Here is an 11,948-nt window from a genome sequence, read left to right on the forward strand (position 1 = left end):
GATTCCAAAGACAAATCTGGCCTCTTTCAAGTGTGCTTCCTCCAAGAAAGGAAGGCATCATTCTTCCACTTGCTTCACTCCCTCCTCTTCCTCTGTACTGCACACATCACTATCCTGAGTCTCGGCTCCATTGCCATGAGCACAATATATTATGCAAGAGCATAATAAGGCCCGTAGGCTAGTTAGACAACCAACAACCCACAAAATGATATTTCTGTGGAGAAATGTGTCCTGATCCCTAACCACTGACCTACAAATGTGGTCCGTGTTAGCAGCTTCAGGAACATGGCCCATCGCTAAGTGGGGTTGGTTCTCCAAGAATCCCAGCCATCTGTCCCAGTGGGAGAAATCGGGGTACATTGAACTCCTTTGACATCTGTTCAATGTTAAGTGCACATTAGAACAATTTTGTCAAGATATTCTGCTTGTCAAGTTTCCATGCAGGCCCTTTTCGTTGTTTGAGAAACAAGCCACCACTCCATGGCTCGCTCTATGCAGGTGCATCCTAATCGTGGGATGTGGTTACAATGGAAAACTGCCCAAATGGAAACTTCTCAGAACATGGCACAGGGGCAAGGACAATCGTATCAGGAAGCTTTGTGTTTGGGGCTAGGATAATGGATGACGTTTGGAGGCTGATAAGGCAGGTTCCCGAGGACTTGTGCTATATATAAGGAGCAGCTCTTGCCTCTGCTGTACGCCTTCCACCCTTCTTCCCTTCTCTGGAGACTTGGGACCCAGGAAGAATCATGAAGTGGCTGCTGCTGCTCAGCTTGGTGGCGCTCTCTGAGTGCCTTATCTACAAGTGAGTCTGGGGGACACGTGGCACGAAGAACAGCTTCCAAGGGGCTGCTTCCCTTCACTGCCTGTCACCCTGTCTTCCTCTCCTCCCCAAGTTTTCTTCTTCCTTTCTTCCTTCATACAACTGCTCACTCTCTTCCACTGTGTTGAGTCTCTTTTCTTGTTTCTCTCTGTCCTTCTGGGGAAACAGCCCCGCAGACGTGCTTAACAGACTTGGCCCTCAAGTCCAGCCTGCGTTTGGTAGCCAGCTCCATCACTGGGCCAGGCGACTTTGGGGAGCCACTGAACCTCTCTTCATTTGTGGAGAAAAAATGGGAGCATCTCCTCTCTTGACTTCCTTCCTTCTTCCTCTCTGGAATCAGCTTCTTTGACCTTCCCTGCCTTCCACAGCACCCCATGAGCAGACTCCTTCCCCAATTACACTTCCTCCTCCAACCATCCTGTTTGCAAACGCTCTGCCACAGGGTTCCGCTTGTCAAAAAGAAGTCCTTGAGGCAGAACCTGCGCGAGAATGGCCTGCTGGCAGACTTCCTCAAGCAGCATCCCCGCAACCCAGCCAGCAAGTACTTCCCCAAGGAGGCAGCCACTTTGGCAGCCACAGAGGGCCTGGAGAACTACATGGATGTGAGTGCAGGGCCATGCAGGGTGGTGGGGCCTGGCATTGAGGACTTGGCCTGGAGGAAAGAGGGGTTCCCAGGGGTCTTGGAAGGTGGAGCAGTGCTCTAAGCCCTGAGGCAGTGACCCAGGTGTCTGCTCCTTGGATCTCAGAGGCACAGGAAAAGTCACATCAGAGATGTTGCTCTCATTCTTTTGTTCATTCATTCATTCATTCATTTGGTGTTTATGTATGCAGAGCACCTCCTTATGTGCCCAGGATTGTACTGGACCTGGGGGAAGCAGCAGGATAGAAAACCAGGCACAGCCCCTGCCCTCATGCGGCTCACAGTCTAGTAGGGAGAGACAATCATCATTGAGCCTAACCATCAGTGAAAAGTACAAACAGACCAAAGGCTATGCAGTATAGGTGACAATGTGAGAGGCTGCAGGTAGCAGGCAAGGACACCTCCCTTGGTCAATGACGGAGAAGTGGAGGTCAGAGAGGGCAAGAGATTGTCCCCAAGAGCGGGATGGCTTGTGCCAGACCCTGGGACAGCAGAGAGCAGAGTGCATTTGAGGAAAGGAGCTAGTGTTCATGGAGAGCAGAGAGGGAGGGAGGCGCAGAGTGAGGACTGTGGGGTTGGTGGCTAGAGCCAGATCAGAGTCGCTGATGAGGGCATGTGTCCTCATGGCCACTGAATCTTCTTAACCAGAAGGGTTGCCATGATCAGTGTGGAGTTTCAGGATGATCTCTCATTGTTCTATTTAGAGAGCAATGGCAATGGCCTGCCCTTCTGTAGATATTGCGTCTCTCCTGTGTGAGGCACAGGGCCAACGATAGGAAGGAATGTTGCCCGTGGTTATGACCTTAGCCTGTGAAATCTGCCAGACCCGGTGCAAATCTGAGCTAAATGGTTCTGAGCCAAGTGACATTGGACAAGTCATTTAAATTCTCTGATCGAGCCTCAGTTTCTTCATCAGTGAAACAGCCATGAATATGTACCACTAGAGGGTTGTTGCAAGTAGTTAACACGATAATGTTTCTTTGGAGGGTTAGCACAGCGCCTGGGTCTTGGTAAGAGCTTGGTAAAGTCAGCCCATTTATTCAGTTAACAAATATTTATGAAGCATCTACTATGTGGCAGAGGCTCTGTGCATGGAGCTGAGAAAACAGTGATGAAGAAACAAAGTTGCTGGAGTTTTATTCCAGAGGAGAAGGCAAATAGGTGACAAATAAATAGTATGCAAGATAACGTCACATAATGACATTTGATGAAAAGAAAAGCTAATTAATTAGAGTAATGGGAAGAAGAAGAATGGGGGAAGGGCAAACTTAGATGAAGTTGTCAGGGATGGCCTCTTGGTGGAGGTGATGTGTGACTAGAGCTCTGAATGATTGAGCAGAAGGAGCAGACCAAGGAAAGATCCAGAAGAAACATTTTCTTAGCACAGGAATAGCAAGGGCAAGTCCCTGGGATGGGAATGAGCTTGTCATCAACAAAGAAGAGCCAGACCAGTGTGGCTAGAACTTCCAGCAAGGGAAACAGGGCTGCCGCTAAGAATAAAAATCCTGACCACGCCCTTCCTCAAAGCACGCTGTACACAACTCGATTTAGGAACAAGATATCTCCAGGGGTTTCCAGCTTTAGAGGACTTCTTTATCTCCTGACCAACCATTTACTGAATGCACCTTTGAGCGTTTACTCTGCTGGGTGCTATAAGGTTACCTACTGTCCTCTGAGATGGTGTGTCCTCTAGGATGGGATGACTAAGACATTCAGGAGGAGAGCTGAAGAGGGGACAGCAGATTCTTATTAGGTGTTGATGGTGCTTTGAAGAGACAGTCAGAGGGAAACAGGGATGGAATCAGGGAAGACATCAAGGAGGAGGGGAGGTCAGGCGGGGCCTTGAAGGATGGCTGCATTGGACAGGGAGAGAAAGGCAAGGAGAGCAGTGAGGGTGGGGAGCTGAGGAGAAGCCCCAGGAGGCCCTGCTCCCTGGCAGGGGTCCCAGGATGGGGAGTGACCTGTGCTGTCCCCGCCCCACAGGAGGAGTACTTCGGCACCATCAGCATCGGAACTCCCGCTCAGGAGTTCACCGTCATCTTTGACACCGGCTCCTCCAACCTGTGGGTGCCCTCGACCTACTGCTCCAGTCTCGCCTGCTGTGAGTGCCTGGCCCTGCCCGGGACCCCAGCACACACTGACCTGGGAGCCCTGAACGCTCAGGGGCTTCAAATAATTGCGATTTCCAGCCTGTTGGAGTCCCTCTGGAATTCTCTATCAGGCATTTCCCGAGCACCTATATGCCCAGCAAGGACTCAGGTGCCCTGGGGACAGAGGGTGAATCACACATGGTCCCTGCCCCCAAAGGGATTCAGTCCAATGGCAGAGAGCAGCTCACCTGAACAAGCACAGCTCAGGGAAGTAAGGGGGGACCAAAGCGAGAGGGAGGTTAGGAAAATGTGACTCAAAAGCATGACAGCTGAATCATGAACTCACTTAAAAAAAAAAAAACCCGTCTGTTCACTAACAAAACAGAGTTTGTCATTGGGATTCACAGACAGTGTTTCAAGTTCCTTCCTCTTCCAGCATGTTAACCTGACTTTTGATTCAGAGGAGGAGCTCTTGGAATCCTCCCCTTCATAACTTGAACCGAAGCATTGTAAAACTGTGACCGTGACATTTTAGCTGTGTCATGGGCTGTTCACAGTGCACTGTGAAGGGGCTCCTGCCATGGGCAGCCGTGGACCTGCTCTGCTCAGTGTTTGCCTGGGGTCCTTGGGAGGACCGCGGAGTTGGCTGGGGACCTTCCACCAGGCAGATGGTCCCACTTAGTCCAACCAGGCAGGAATGGAACCTGGAGATGTTTGGGCTCCAACATCTGGGGAAAGGGCACCTTTGTCCTCCAAAGCCCCACCCCAAACCAAGGCAGCCCCCCCAGAAAGACATCACTGGCCACGATTCTTGCTTGGGTTTTGAGGTTGATGATGTCACTTCTTCCCCTCCCAGCCGACCACAACCGCTTCAACCCTGAGGATTCCTCTACCTACGAGGCCACCAGTGAGTCGGTCTCCATCACCTACGGCACCGGCAGCATGACAGGCGTCCTCGGATACGATACTGTCAGGGTGAGCACCAGCTGCCCCAATGACTCATCCTGCCCAGTCCAAGGACCAGCTTCAGGGGACCGTGGAGGCCACAGTGCTCCCCCATAATCAGCTCATTCAAGCAATACGGGCTTCAGTATCGCTACAGTCACCTGATTTGAGGAGGGGGATGCAGAAGTGGCAGAGACGTCACAGACATTTCTAGGTGGGACAGTAGTGGGTAAGGGGGGGGATGCCTGGAGCCATAAGCCACCCTCAGCCCATCCAAGCTGAGTGCTATGGATTGTGGGAGAGAAGATAGGAAAAGGCTCCATTCTCCTTTAGCACCTCCTCCTCTTTCTCCTCCCCCCACCTTCAGCAGCCCCTCTAATCACGGAAGCTTCAAAAGCACCTCCCCTTCCATGGTGCGGCAGGGGTCTAGGGCTCTGATCTGCCTGGGGTGTGATTTGCATCCGAACATCTGGAACACACAGCAACTCACAGACCCCATCTGTTCTGCAGCAAATTCTCACACCAAGTTGCAGACTGTGTCCATCGGGAGATCAGCTGCAAAGGTTACTTCCAGCAGAATAACAAACATTCCCAGAGACCATCCCTCTCCCCTCCTACCAGCCTGATCCCCAGGAAGCCAAATCCTACATGAGATGAACGAGGGATGCTTTGTGCCCAGGGCTGGCACCCTGCAGTGCTCAGTCAACACAAGCTGGTTGTGAACATCTTGGTTCCCCCCACTCAGGTTGGAGGCATCGAGGACACCAACCAGATCTTTGGCCTGAGCGAGTCGGAGCCCAGCTCCTTCCTGTACTACGCTCCCTTTGACGGCATCCTGGGTCTTGCCTACCCCAGCATCTCCGCCTCCGGGGCCACTCCCGTCTTTGACAACATATGGGACCAGGGTCTGGTTTCCCAAGACCTCTTCTCTGTCTACCTGAGCTCGTAAGTCCAGCGGTGAGGCCACGGTCACCTGGCCCAGAAGAGGGCACTGGGTGGGAAAAGAGGGTCTCAGCCAGCATGGGATTTGAAGGGTCAAATCCTAAGGCTTGAGAACTGTACCTTTGGAGAGAATGGGGCCAAATCTCTCTCTGATGAACCGTCTTCATTCATCTCATTTACCAGCTGAGTCTTTGTTATCCTGACTTACACAAGTCAAATGTCAGCCATTTTCCCTCCCGCCCCAGTCCCCTCATCGTTGGCCCAAAAAGACCACGATTTAAAATGAGTACACTAAAGAGAGGGGCCAAAATTCCAAAGCAATGAAAAGAATATTTGATGGGGACTTATGTCTTAAACAATGGAACATCCAAGTGACTAAAGCAAGTTTAGGTCATTTGTTAACAAGATCTAGGTTCCAGTTGTGACAATGAGTTAATCCTAAGAATGAATAAAGAATAAACCAGTTTGGTTTTGGTTGAGTCGAGGTTACACAGGAATATCTGAGGGTGTCATCAGTTTCCCGAGACTCTCAGCTTTCCTCTGATGCTCTCATCCTTCTCTTTTGAAGCCATTGTCGTTGTTGATATGTTTCTTTAGCTGTTCAGTCTTCTACTGTAAACTCGTTGTGTCACGTTGTACTTACCGTCAGATGTTTACAGGAAAGTTGATGTGGGGTGAGGTGAGCGGGGACTGTCATATCTGTGACCTGTCTTTGATGATTAATTTCTTATTATCACAAATATTTGCTTCCCTATAAAACCTGAAGCTGCAGAGATTCAGATAATGAATATTGTGGTAACAAGTAGGAAACTTACAACAGGAGTAATTTACAACAGGAGGGCCCTATTATCCTGTTGGCCCCTTAACAGTCACGTCGGCTCCTAGACATCCTCCGCCTTTACGGGAACTTAGATACTTCTTGGGGGCCATCTGATCTCCCCAACGAGATCAGGGTGTCTCAGTCTCAGCGCTGTGGACATTTTGGACATATGATTCCTTGTTGTTCGGGGCTGTCCTGTGCATTGTGGGATCTTTAGCAGCCTGCCTGGACTCTACGTACTAGACAGCAGTGGCACTTCTTACCCCAACCTAATCATGAAAATCAAAAATGTCCCCAGATATTGGCAAATGTCCCCTGGGGGCAAAAGCGCCCCTGGCTGAGAACCAGGCTTCTATACTATCAAGTCCTTAAGACCAAACACTGTCACGCGTTCATCTCTCTTGAGGTCCCCAGGGCAACGAGAGTGAGGATGTGGTAGAAACCACACGCTCTGGCACCAGAAAGTCCTGGGTTCTAATCTTGGTTCTGGCACCCCCTGACTGGGGGACCTTGAGCAAGTCATCCCATTTCTCTGAGCCTGAGCTTCCTCCCTGTAAAGGGGACAGAATAATAAATGTCACCACTATATGTGCCTTGGTGTGAGGATTAAAGGAACCCTGTCTGTCACACTCAGCATGGCTCCTGCCACAGGCAAGAGCCCAATCAAGGGTAACTCTTAGGATGCACACAGCAGATGTTCAGATGAAAGAATGAATTCCTGTCTTTTCTCCCACTTTCAACAGCGATGACGAGAGTGGCAGCGTGGTGATGTTCGGTGGCATCGATTCCTCTTACTATTCTGGAAGCCTGAACTGGGTGCCTGTTTCTGAAGAGGCTTACTGGCAGATCACCGTGGACAGGTGAGATCACATCGCCGCGGATGGGCACTAGCCTGATAGACCTCAGATCTCATTTCTCTATGGACTAATAGTTAACTGAGCTTTCAGAATCTCCCTGGAACAGCCAGGATAGGAAAATGTGCACCAGGAGTAGAGGGTGGAAGTTGTCCAAGGCAGAGAAATCCAAGAAAATCATCTGACTTGAGAAGCAGAGCTGCCTGGGACCCCAGATGCTCTGCAAGGATGAGCAGCCACTTTCCTTCTGCTCACAGAGACAGGACATCAGCGTCCCTGGGGAGAGCTGGAGGACCCACCAGTCCACACATCTTGGCATTTAGGGGACCTGTGACCTGGCACGTGCTCCTCCCATTCTAGGAAAAATGTCACTTTCAGTCTAGGGACAGGGCAAAATGCCTGAGAAGTCGTTTGAACCCATTCCATCCCCATTCCACTTATGGGCCCGCCCCTCATGCGTGCGGCCTCGTTCCCCCACTGTTCTCCCCCTGACTGACCTGCTAGGGTTACTCCAGGTTTGCCCAGGTGTCAGTAGTTTCCTGGGACTCAAGACTTTCAGTTCTAAAGCTAGGAGAGTCCTGGGCAAACTGGGACACTGGGTCCACTCACGTCTGCCCCAGCCGTGCAAAAACTTCCTGAGTTCCTGTCACTCCTGTCCCTGCTCCTCTTGTCTCATCCTTCCTTGCATGCCTTCCCCTCTGCCTGGGACGTCCTCCTCCAGCTCTTCACCTCCTTGGCCACCTTGGGCTGTCTGATTCTCTGAGAAGCCCTCCTAGGTTGCTCCTCACCCTGGCTTGTGTTTCTGTTCCCCTGTCCTGTGCCCCGCTCATGCGGCTCTTCCTTGGTCTAACTTATCTTTCTAGCTAGACTGTGAGCTCCCTGCAGCCAAAAACTGTGAGGCTGCCTCGTTTGGCATTTCATCTCCCAGGCCTAGCACAGAGTAGGCATCAGTAAAGATTTGTTGAGTAAATGAATGCATGAATGAATGAGGGCGTGAAGGAGAGAAGCTGACATTTCATGTATTGGCCAATGGTTGGGCGGGAAGGACCCTCTGGGGTGACTTGGTTCCTCCCTGGAGAAATGACTCCCGGGGGGCTCAGCTGAAAGACCCTTACTCGCATCTCGCTTTCAGCATCACCATGAATGGAGAGTCCATCGCTTGCAGCGGGGGCTGCCAGGCCATTGTTGACACCGGCACCTCTCTGCTGGCTGGCCCAACCTCTGGCATTGACAACATCCAGAGCTACATCGGAGCCAGTGAGGACTCCTCTGGCGAGGTAGGCAGGACTTCACTGCCCCATTGTAGACCAAGGCGGTGGTACCGCCATGCAGAAGGAAGGCAATCCCTTCCAACCCTTGCTCTTTCCAGGCGGTGATCAGCTGCTCATCCATCTACAGCCTGCCTGACATCGTCTTCACCATCAACGGCGTTGAGTTCCCTCTGAGTCCCAGTGCCTACATCCTAGAGGTAAGGGGGCTCCGTGTCTCCCACCTACACGCACCTCCATAGAATGTGGCCACATACTCCCCCTTGGCAGTGGAGAAAGTGCAGTTCTACGAGCTGAAGCTGACATCTGCTCTGGACAGCCATCGCAGAAAAAGAATACGTTCAAAATCAATGCGTGAATGAGAATTTGGAAACAGCATTCAAAGGGGAAAAGGCAGGCAAACAGTGATGGCATGGAAAGAGGATTTCTAGTTGGACCCCTGAGTCCACACTCTGGATCTCAATTACTAGCCCATTGATTCTGAGTCACTTGCAACCTCTCTCAGCCACAGTTTCCTCATCTGATCTACGGCTTTCCCCACACTCAGAATGTGGTTAGGGTAGTCAAGTGATATTGACCACATCAACGCTACAAAGGGTTGGGCAAATGGCGATCGTAACTTCCATGGGGTCATGGCTTATGACACCCCCACTATCTCTACCAAGTGACACATCTTTTCCAAATGAGCCACAGGCCAACTTCTTCCATCTGTGATAACGCAGGTGGAATATTCGTTTTGCCCAGTGGGTCCATGTTAGTCAACAAGAAGGACTGATGCCCAGCCACAGCCTGAGGGATGTGGATAAATTAGTAGGGGGTGAGGCCTGGCTGGTGGGGTGGGGTGCAAAGCTTCCTAAGAGCTTCTAATATGCAGCCGAGGTTGTGGACCAGTGATCGAGTGAATGGAAAGAACTGATAGCTCACCTCTGGAAGGGATTAGAATAATCAGAAAAGGCTGTATCACCAGGGCTCCCAAATTCCTCCCAACAACTGAGTTCCCCTAAACCCTCTAGCTCCAATCCTGGCTTCAGGGTTTGTGCATCTGCCAGAGATACTGGAATATGTCTGGTCATCCCTGGGACCAAGTGTAGTGAACAGTTCATACACGTGGACCCCAGGCTAAGAAGAGCCAAGTCCCCACACACGAGGCAGGAAGCTCCTCCTTGCACGTGCCTTGTAGTGGACTATGGTCCTTGATGCTGATCCCCAAGCACCTGTCACCACTTAGTCTGTTTCCTATCTCTGGTTTTATCCTCCTTTTCTGCAGGAGGATGACAGCTGCATCAGCGGCTTTGAAGGCATGGACCTGGACACCAGCAGTGGAGAGCTCTGGATCCTGGGTGACGTCTTCATCCGCCAGTACTTTACCGTCTTCGACAGAGCCAACAACCAGATCGGTCTGGCTCCTGTGGCCTAAGCCTGAGTCTACCCGGCCACTTTACTGGAAGATCTGGCCTCAGTTCTCCCCTCTCCTAGATGTGCATAATTCTCCTGATTGTTCTTCCTGTGGGATCGTGGAGGTGGAATCTTGGCCCTGTTCCCTCTCATTCCAGTAGCATAGCATAAAAGCACAATCTTCTGAAACATGTTTGTTGAAGTTGCTTCTCTTTGTTGATGTTTCTCCTTCACATCACCAGAGTCAGAACACCAGGACCTGGGGGCAGAAATGACTACTTGGACAGCACCAAACACGGAGACAGTGGCGGCACACACTTCATAATACAGCCAGGAAGACATAAGGGCAACAGCAGGTCTGACTGTGAGCATGATATTAAGACGTGGGGACCAGAAATGCCAGGCCCGTTGCCTCCTCATAGAATAGAGCCCTTGAGTTCTTGGTTGAGGGAGGCAAATTGTTATTACTCACAAAGCCGATAAGAGATAATGAGAAAAGGAAAGAGATCTTGGGACATGGCCACTGATGGTGACATTCCTAAGTAGGCCAGGCAAGCAGAATTTTCTGGAAGACATGTGCCAGAGAAGTGACAGAAGCTAACACCCCAAAATCTACCAGGCTGGTCTCTGGTTAACGGGTTGATGCAGACTAACACCGGAGACCCTCTCAGCAGTCAGGATGCAAGACACTGAACTGAGCCGTTACCCCATCAGTGATTAAAGAGGCTGGTTTTCCAGTTCCTGCACATTGCGAGATGTGAGGAAGGAACTGAGCATGCCCATTAGCAAACAAGAACTATTTAGAGCAGCGTTTCTCAGACTGAGTTTGGTAGGAAAATGTTCAATGGAAAATAGAATTTCAAATAAGCATGGAGCACGCTGCATTCTAGGTCCTTCTTCAAGGTTCACAAGGCTCATTTCCAAGCAAAGCTCTGAGAAGTCCTGCTGCAAAGTGATCTGGTTCACTGTAACTCGGCTTAGCTGGATCCCAGTTCCTCACTTGCTAGTAAACCTATCACAGTCCTTCACTCCTCGACACCCACGCTCAGTGGGACAATTCCCATAGCTCCTGCCTCTACCGACAGCTGGATCCCAGACTGCCCTCTGGAGACACTGGCCTGAGGGCTGCAGCTGGGCGCCCCTGCTGAGAGGGAGTGACTTTGGGGTGCCCAGAACAAGATGGCTTTGGAAACGCTTGTGACATCATCCCCCAATTTATCATTTATCACTCACACCATAGAAGATGTCAGGAGTCTAGAAGGGGTGGGGTCAGGTCCACAGCCACATGCGCCAGGTCTCCAAGTGTCACTCACGTCCCGTGTGGCCCATTTTCCCCAGCTGAACAATCTGTTTGAAACATAAATTTGATCACATCCTTCCCTTGCTTAAATCCTTTAACTAATACCTTCCCATGGCACTTGGAATAAGACAATCAACCTTTGGTGTGGCTGCCCAGCACTGCATCCTCTGGTCCCTACTTACCTTCTCTACCTCTCCTTGATCACTCTGACCCTGAGCTCCCACCACACTGGCCTTCTTCCACCTCCTCCAATACCCAAACTTCTCCACCCCCAGAGATCTGCCCACACGGTTTTCTTTGGGTTGCTGTTCCCATTTTCTTGACCCGTTAAGGCCTAGCGTCCTGCAGATCTCAGCTTAAATGTCACCTCCTTGTGAGGCCTCCCTGGCCCACCCTCTCACTGAGCCCAGCCCTCCTTTCCTTCATGGCACTTGGCACATCAGTAATCATGCTTTCATGGGAGCACGTGTTTCAGACCCACCAGAACAGGGACTGTGATCCTTGAACTGTTTTGGCTGCAGGAACAGAGCAGGTCCTGGCACACAGCAGACACACAATAAATATTTGTTGACTGAGTGATGAATTGGAGATGAATTTTTAAAAGGCAAAAACCGGGATAAGATGAGAGAGTGGATCTGATTTGACTGAGGCCGTGCTTAAGACCACGGTTGAGTCGGTCCCACTCCAACCCACATACTCTTCCAGTCATATCTGGTACTGGGACAAACAGGTGGAGTTCTCAGGTTTGTGGGGGAGGAATTTCATGGTGTCGTGTCTCCTTTGCTGGGTTTGTGTTTCAGACATTTTCCGAGAACCTCCAATGCCCCAAGTAATGTGCGAGGCCCCAGGGATGCAGACTGGTCTTCCCAGA

General features: G+C 50.9%; 1 protein-coding gene across 1 annotated transcript; it reads left to right on the top strand.

The window, feature by feature from the left end:
- Window positions 1–749: 749 nt before the first annotated feature.
- On the top strand, window positions 750–9,943 carry LOC111775948 (pepsin A-like). The gene is made up of 9 exons (XM_070230523.1): window positions 750–805; window positions 1,266–1,425; window positions 3,447–3,564; window positions 4,410–4,528; window positions 5,244–5,443; window positions 7,004–7,120; window positions 8,247–8,391; window positions 8,484–8,582; window positions 9,650–9,943. Exons 1-9 carry the CDS (start codon window positions 750–752, stop codon window positions 9,797–9,799), a joined length of 1,164 nt encoding a protein of 387 aa, XP_070086624.1. The 3' UTR covers window positions 9,800–9,943.
- The last annotated feature ends 2,005 nt before the right edge of the window (window positions 9,944–11,948 follow it).

Source organism: Equus caballus, chromosome 12, assembly GCF_041296265.1.
Source record: "Equus caballus isolate H_3958 breed thoroughbred chromosome 12, TB-T2T, whole genome shotgun sequence".
Lineage (NCBI taxonomy): Eukaryota > Metazoa > Chordata > Mammalia > Perissodactyla > Equidae > Equus > Equus caballus.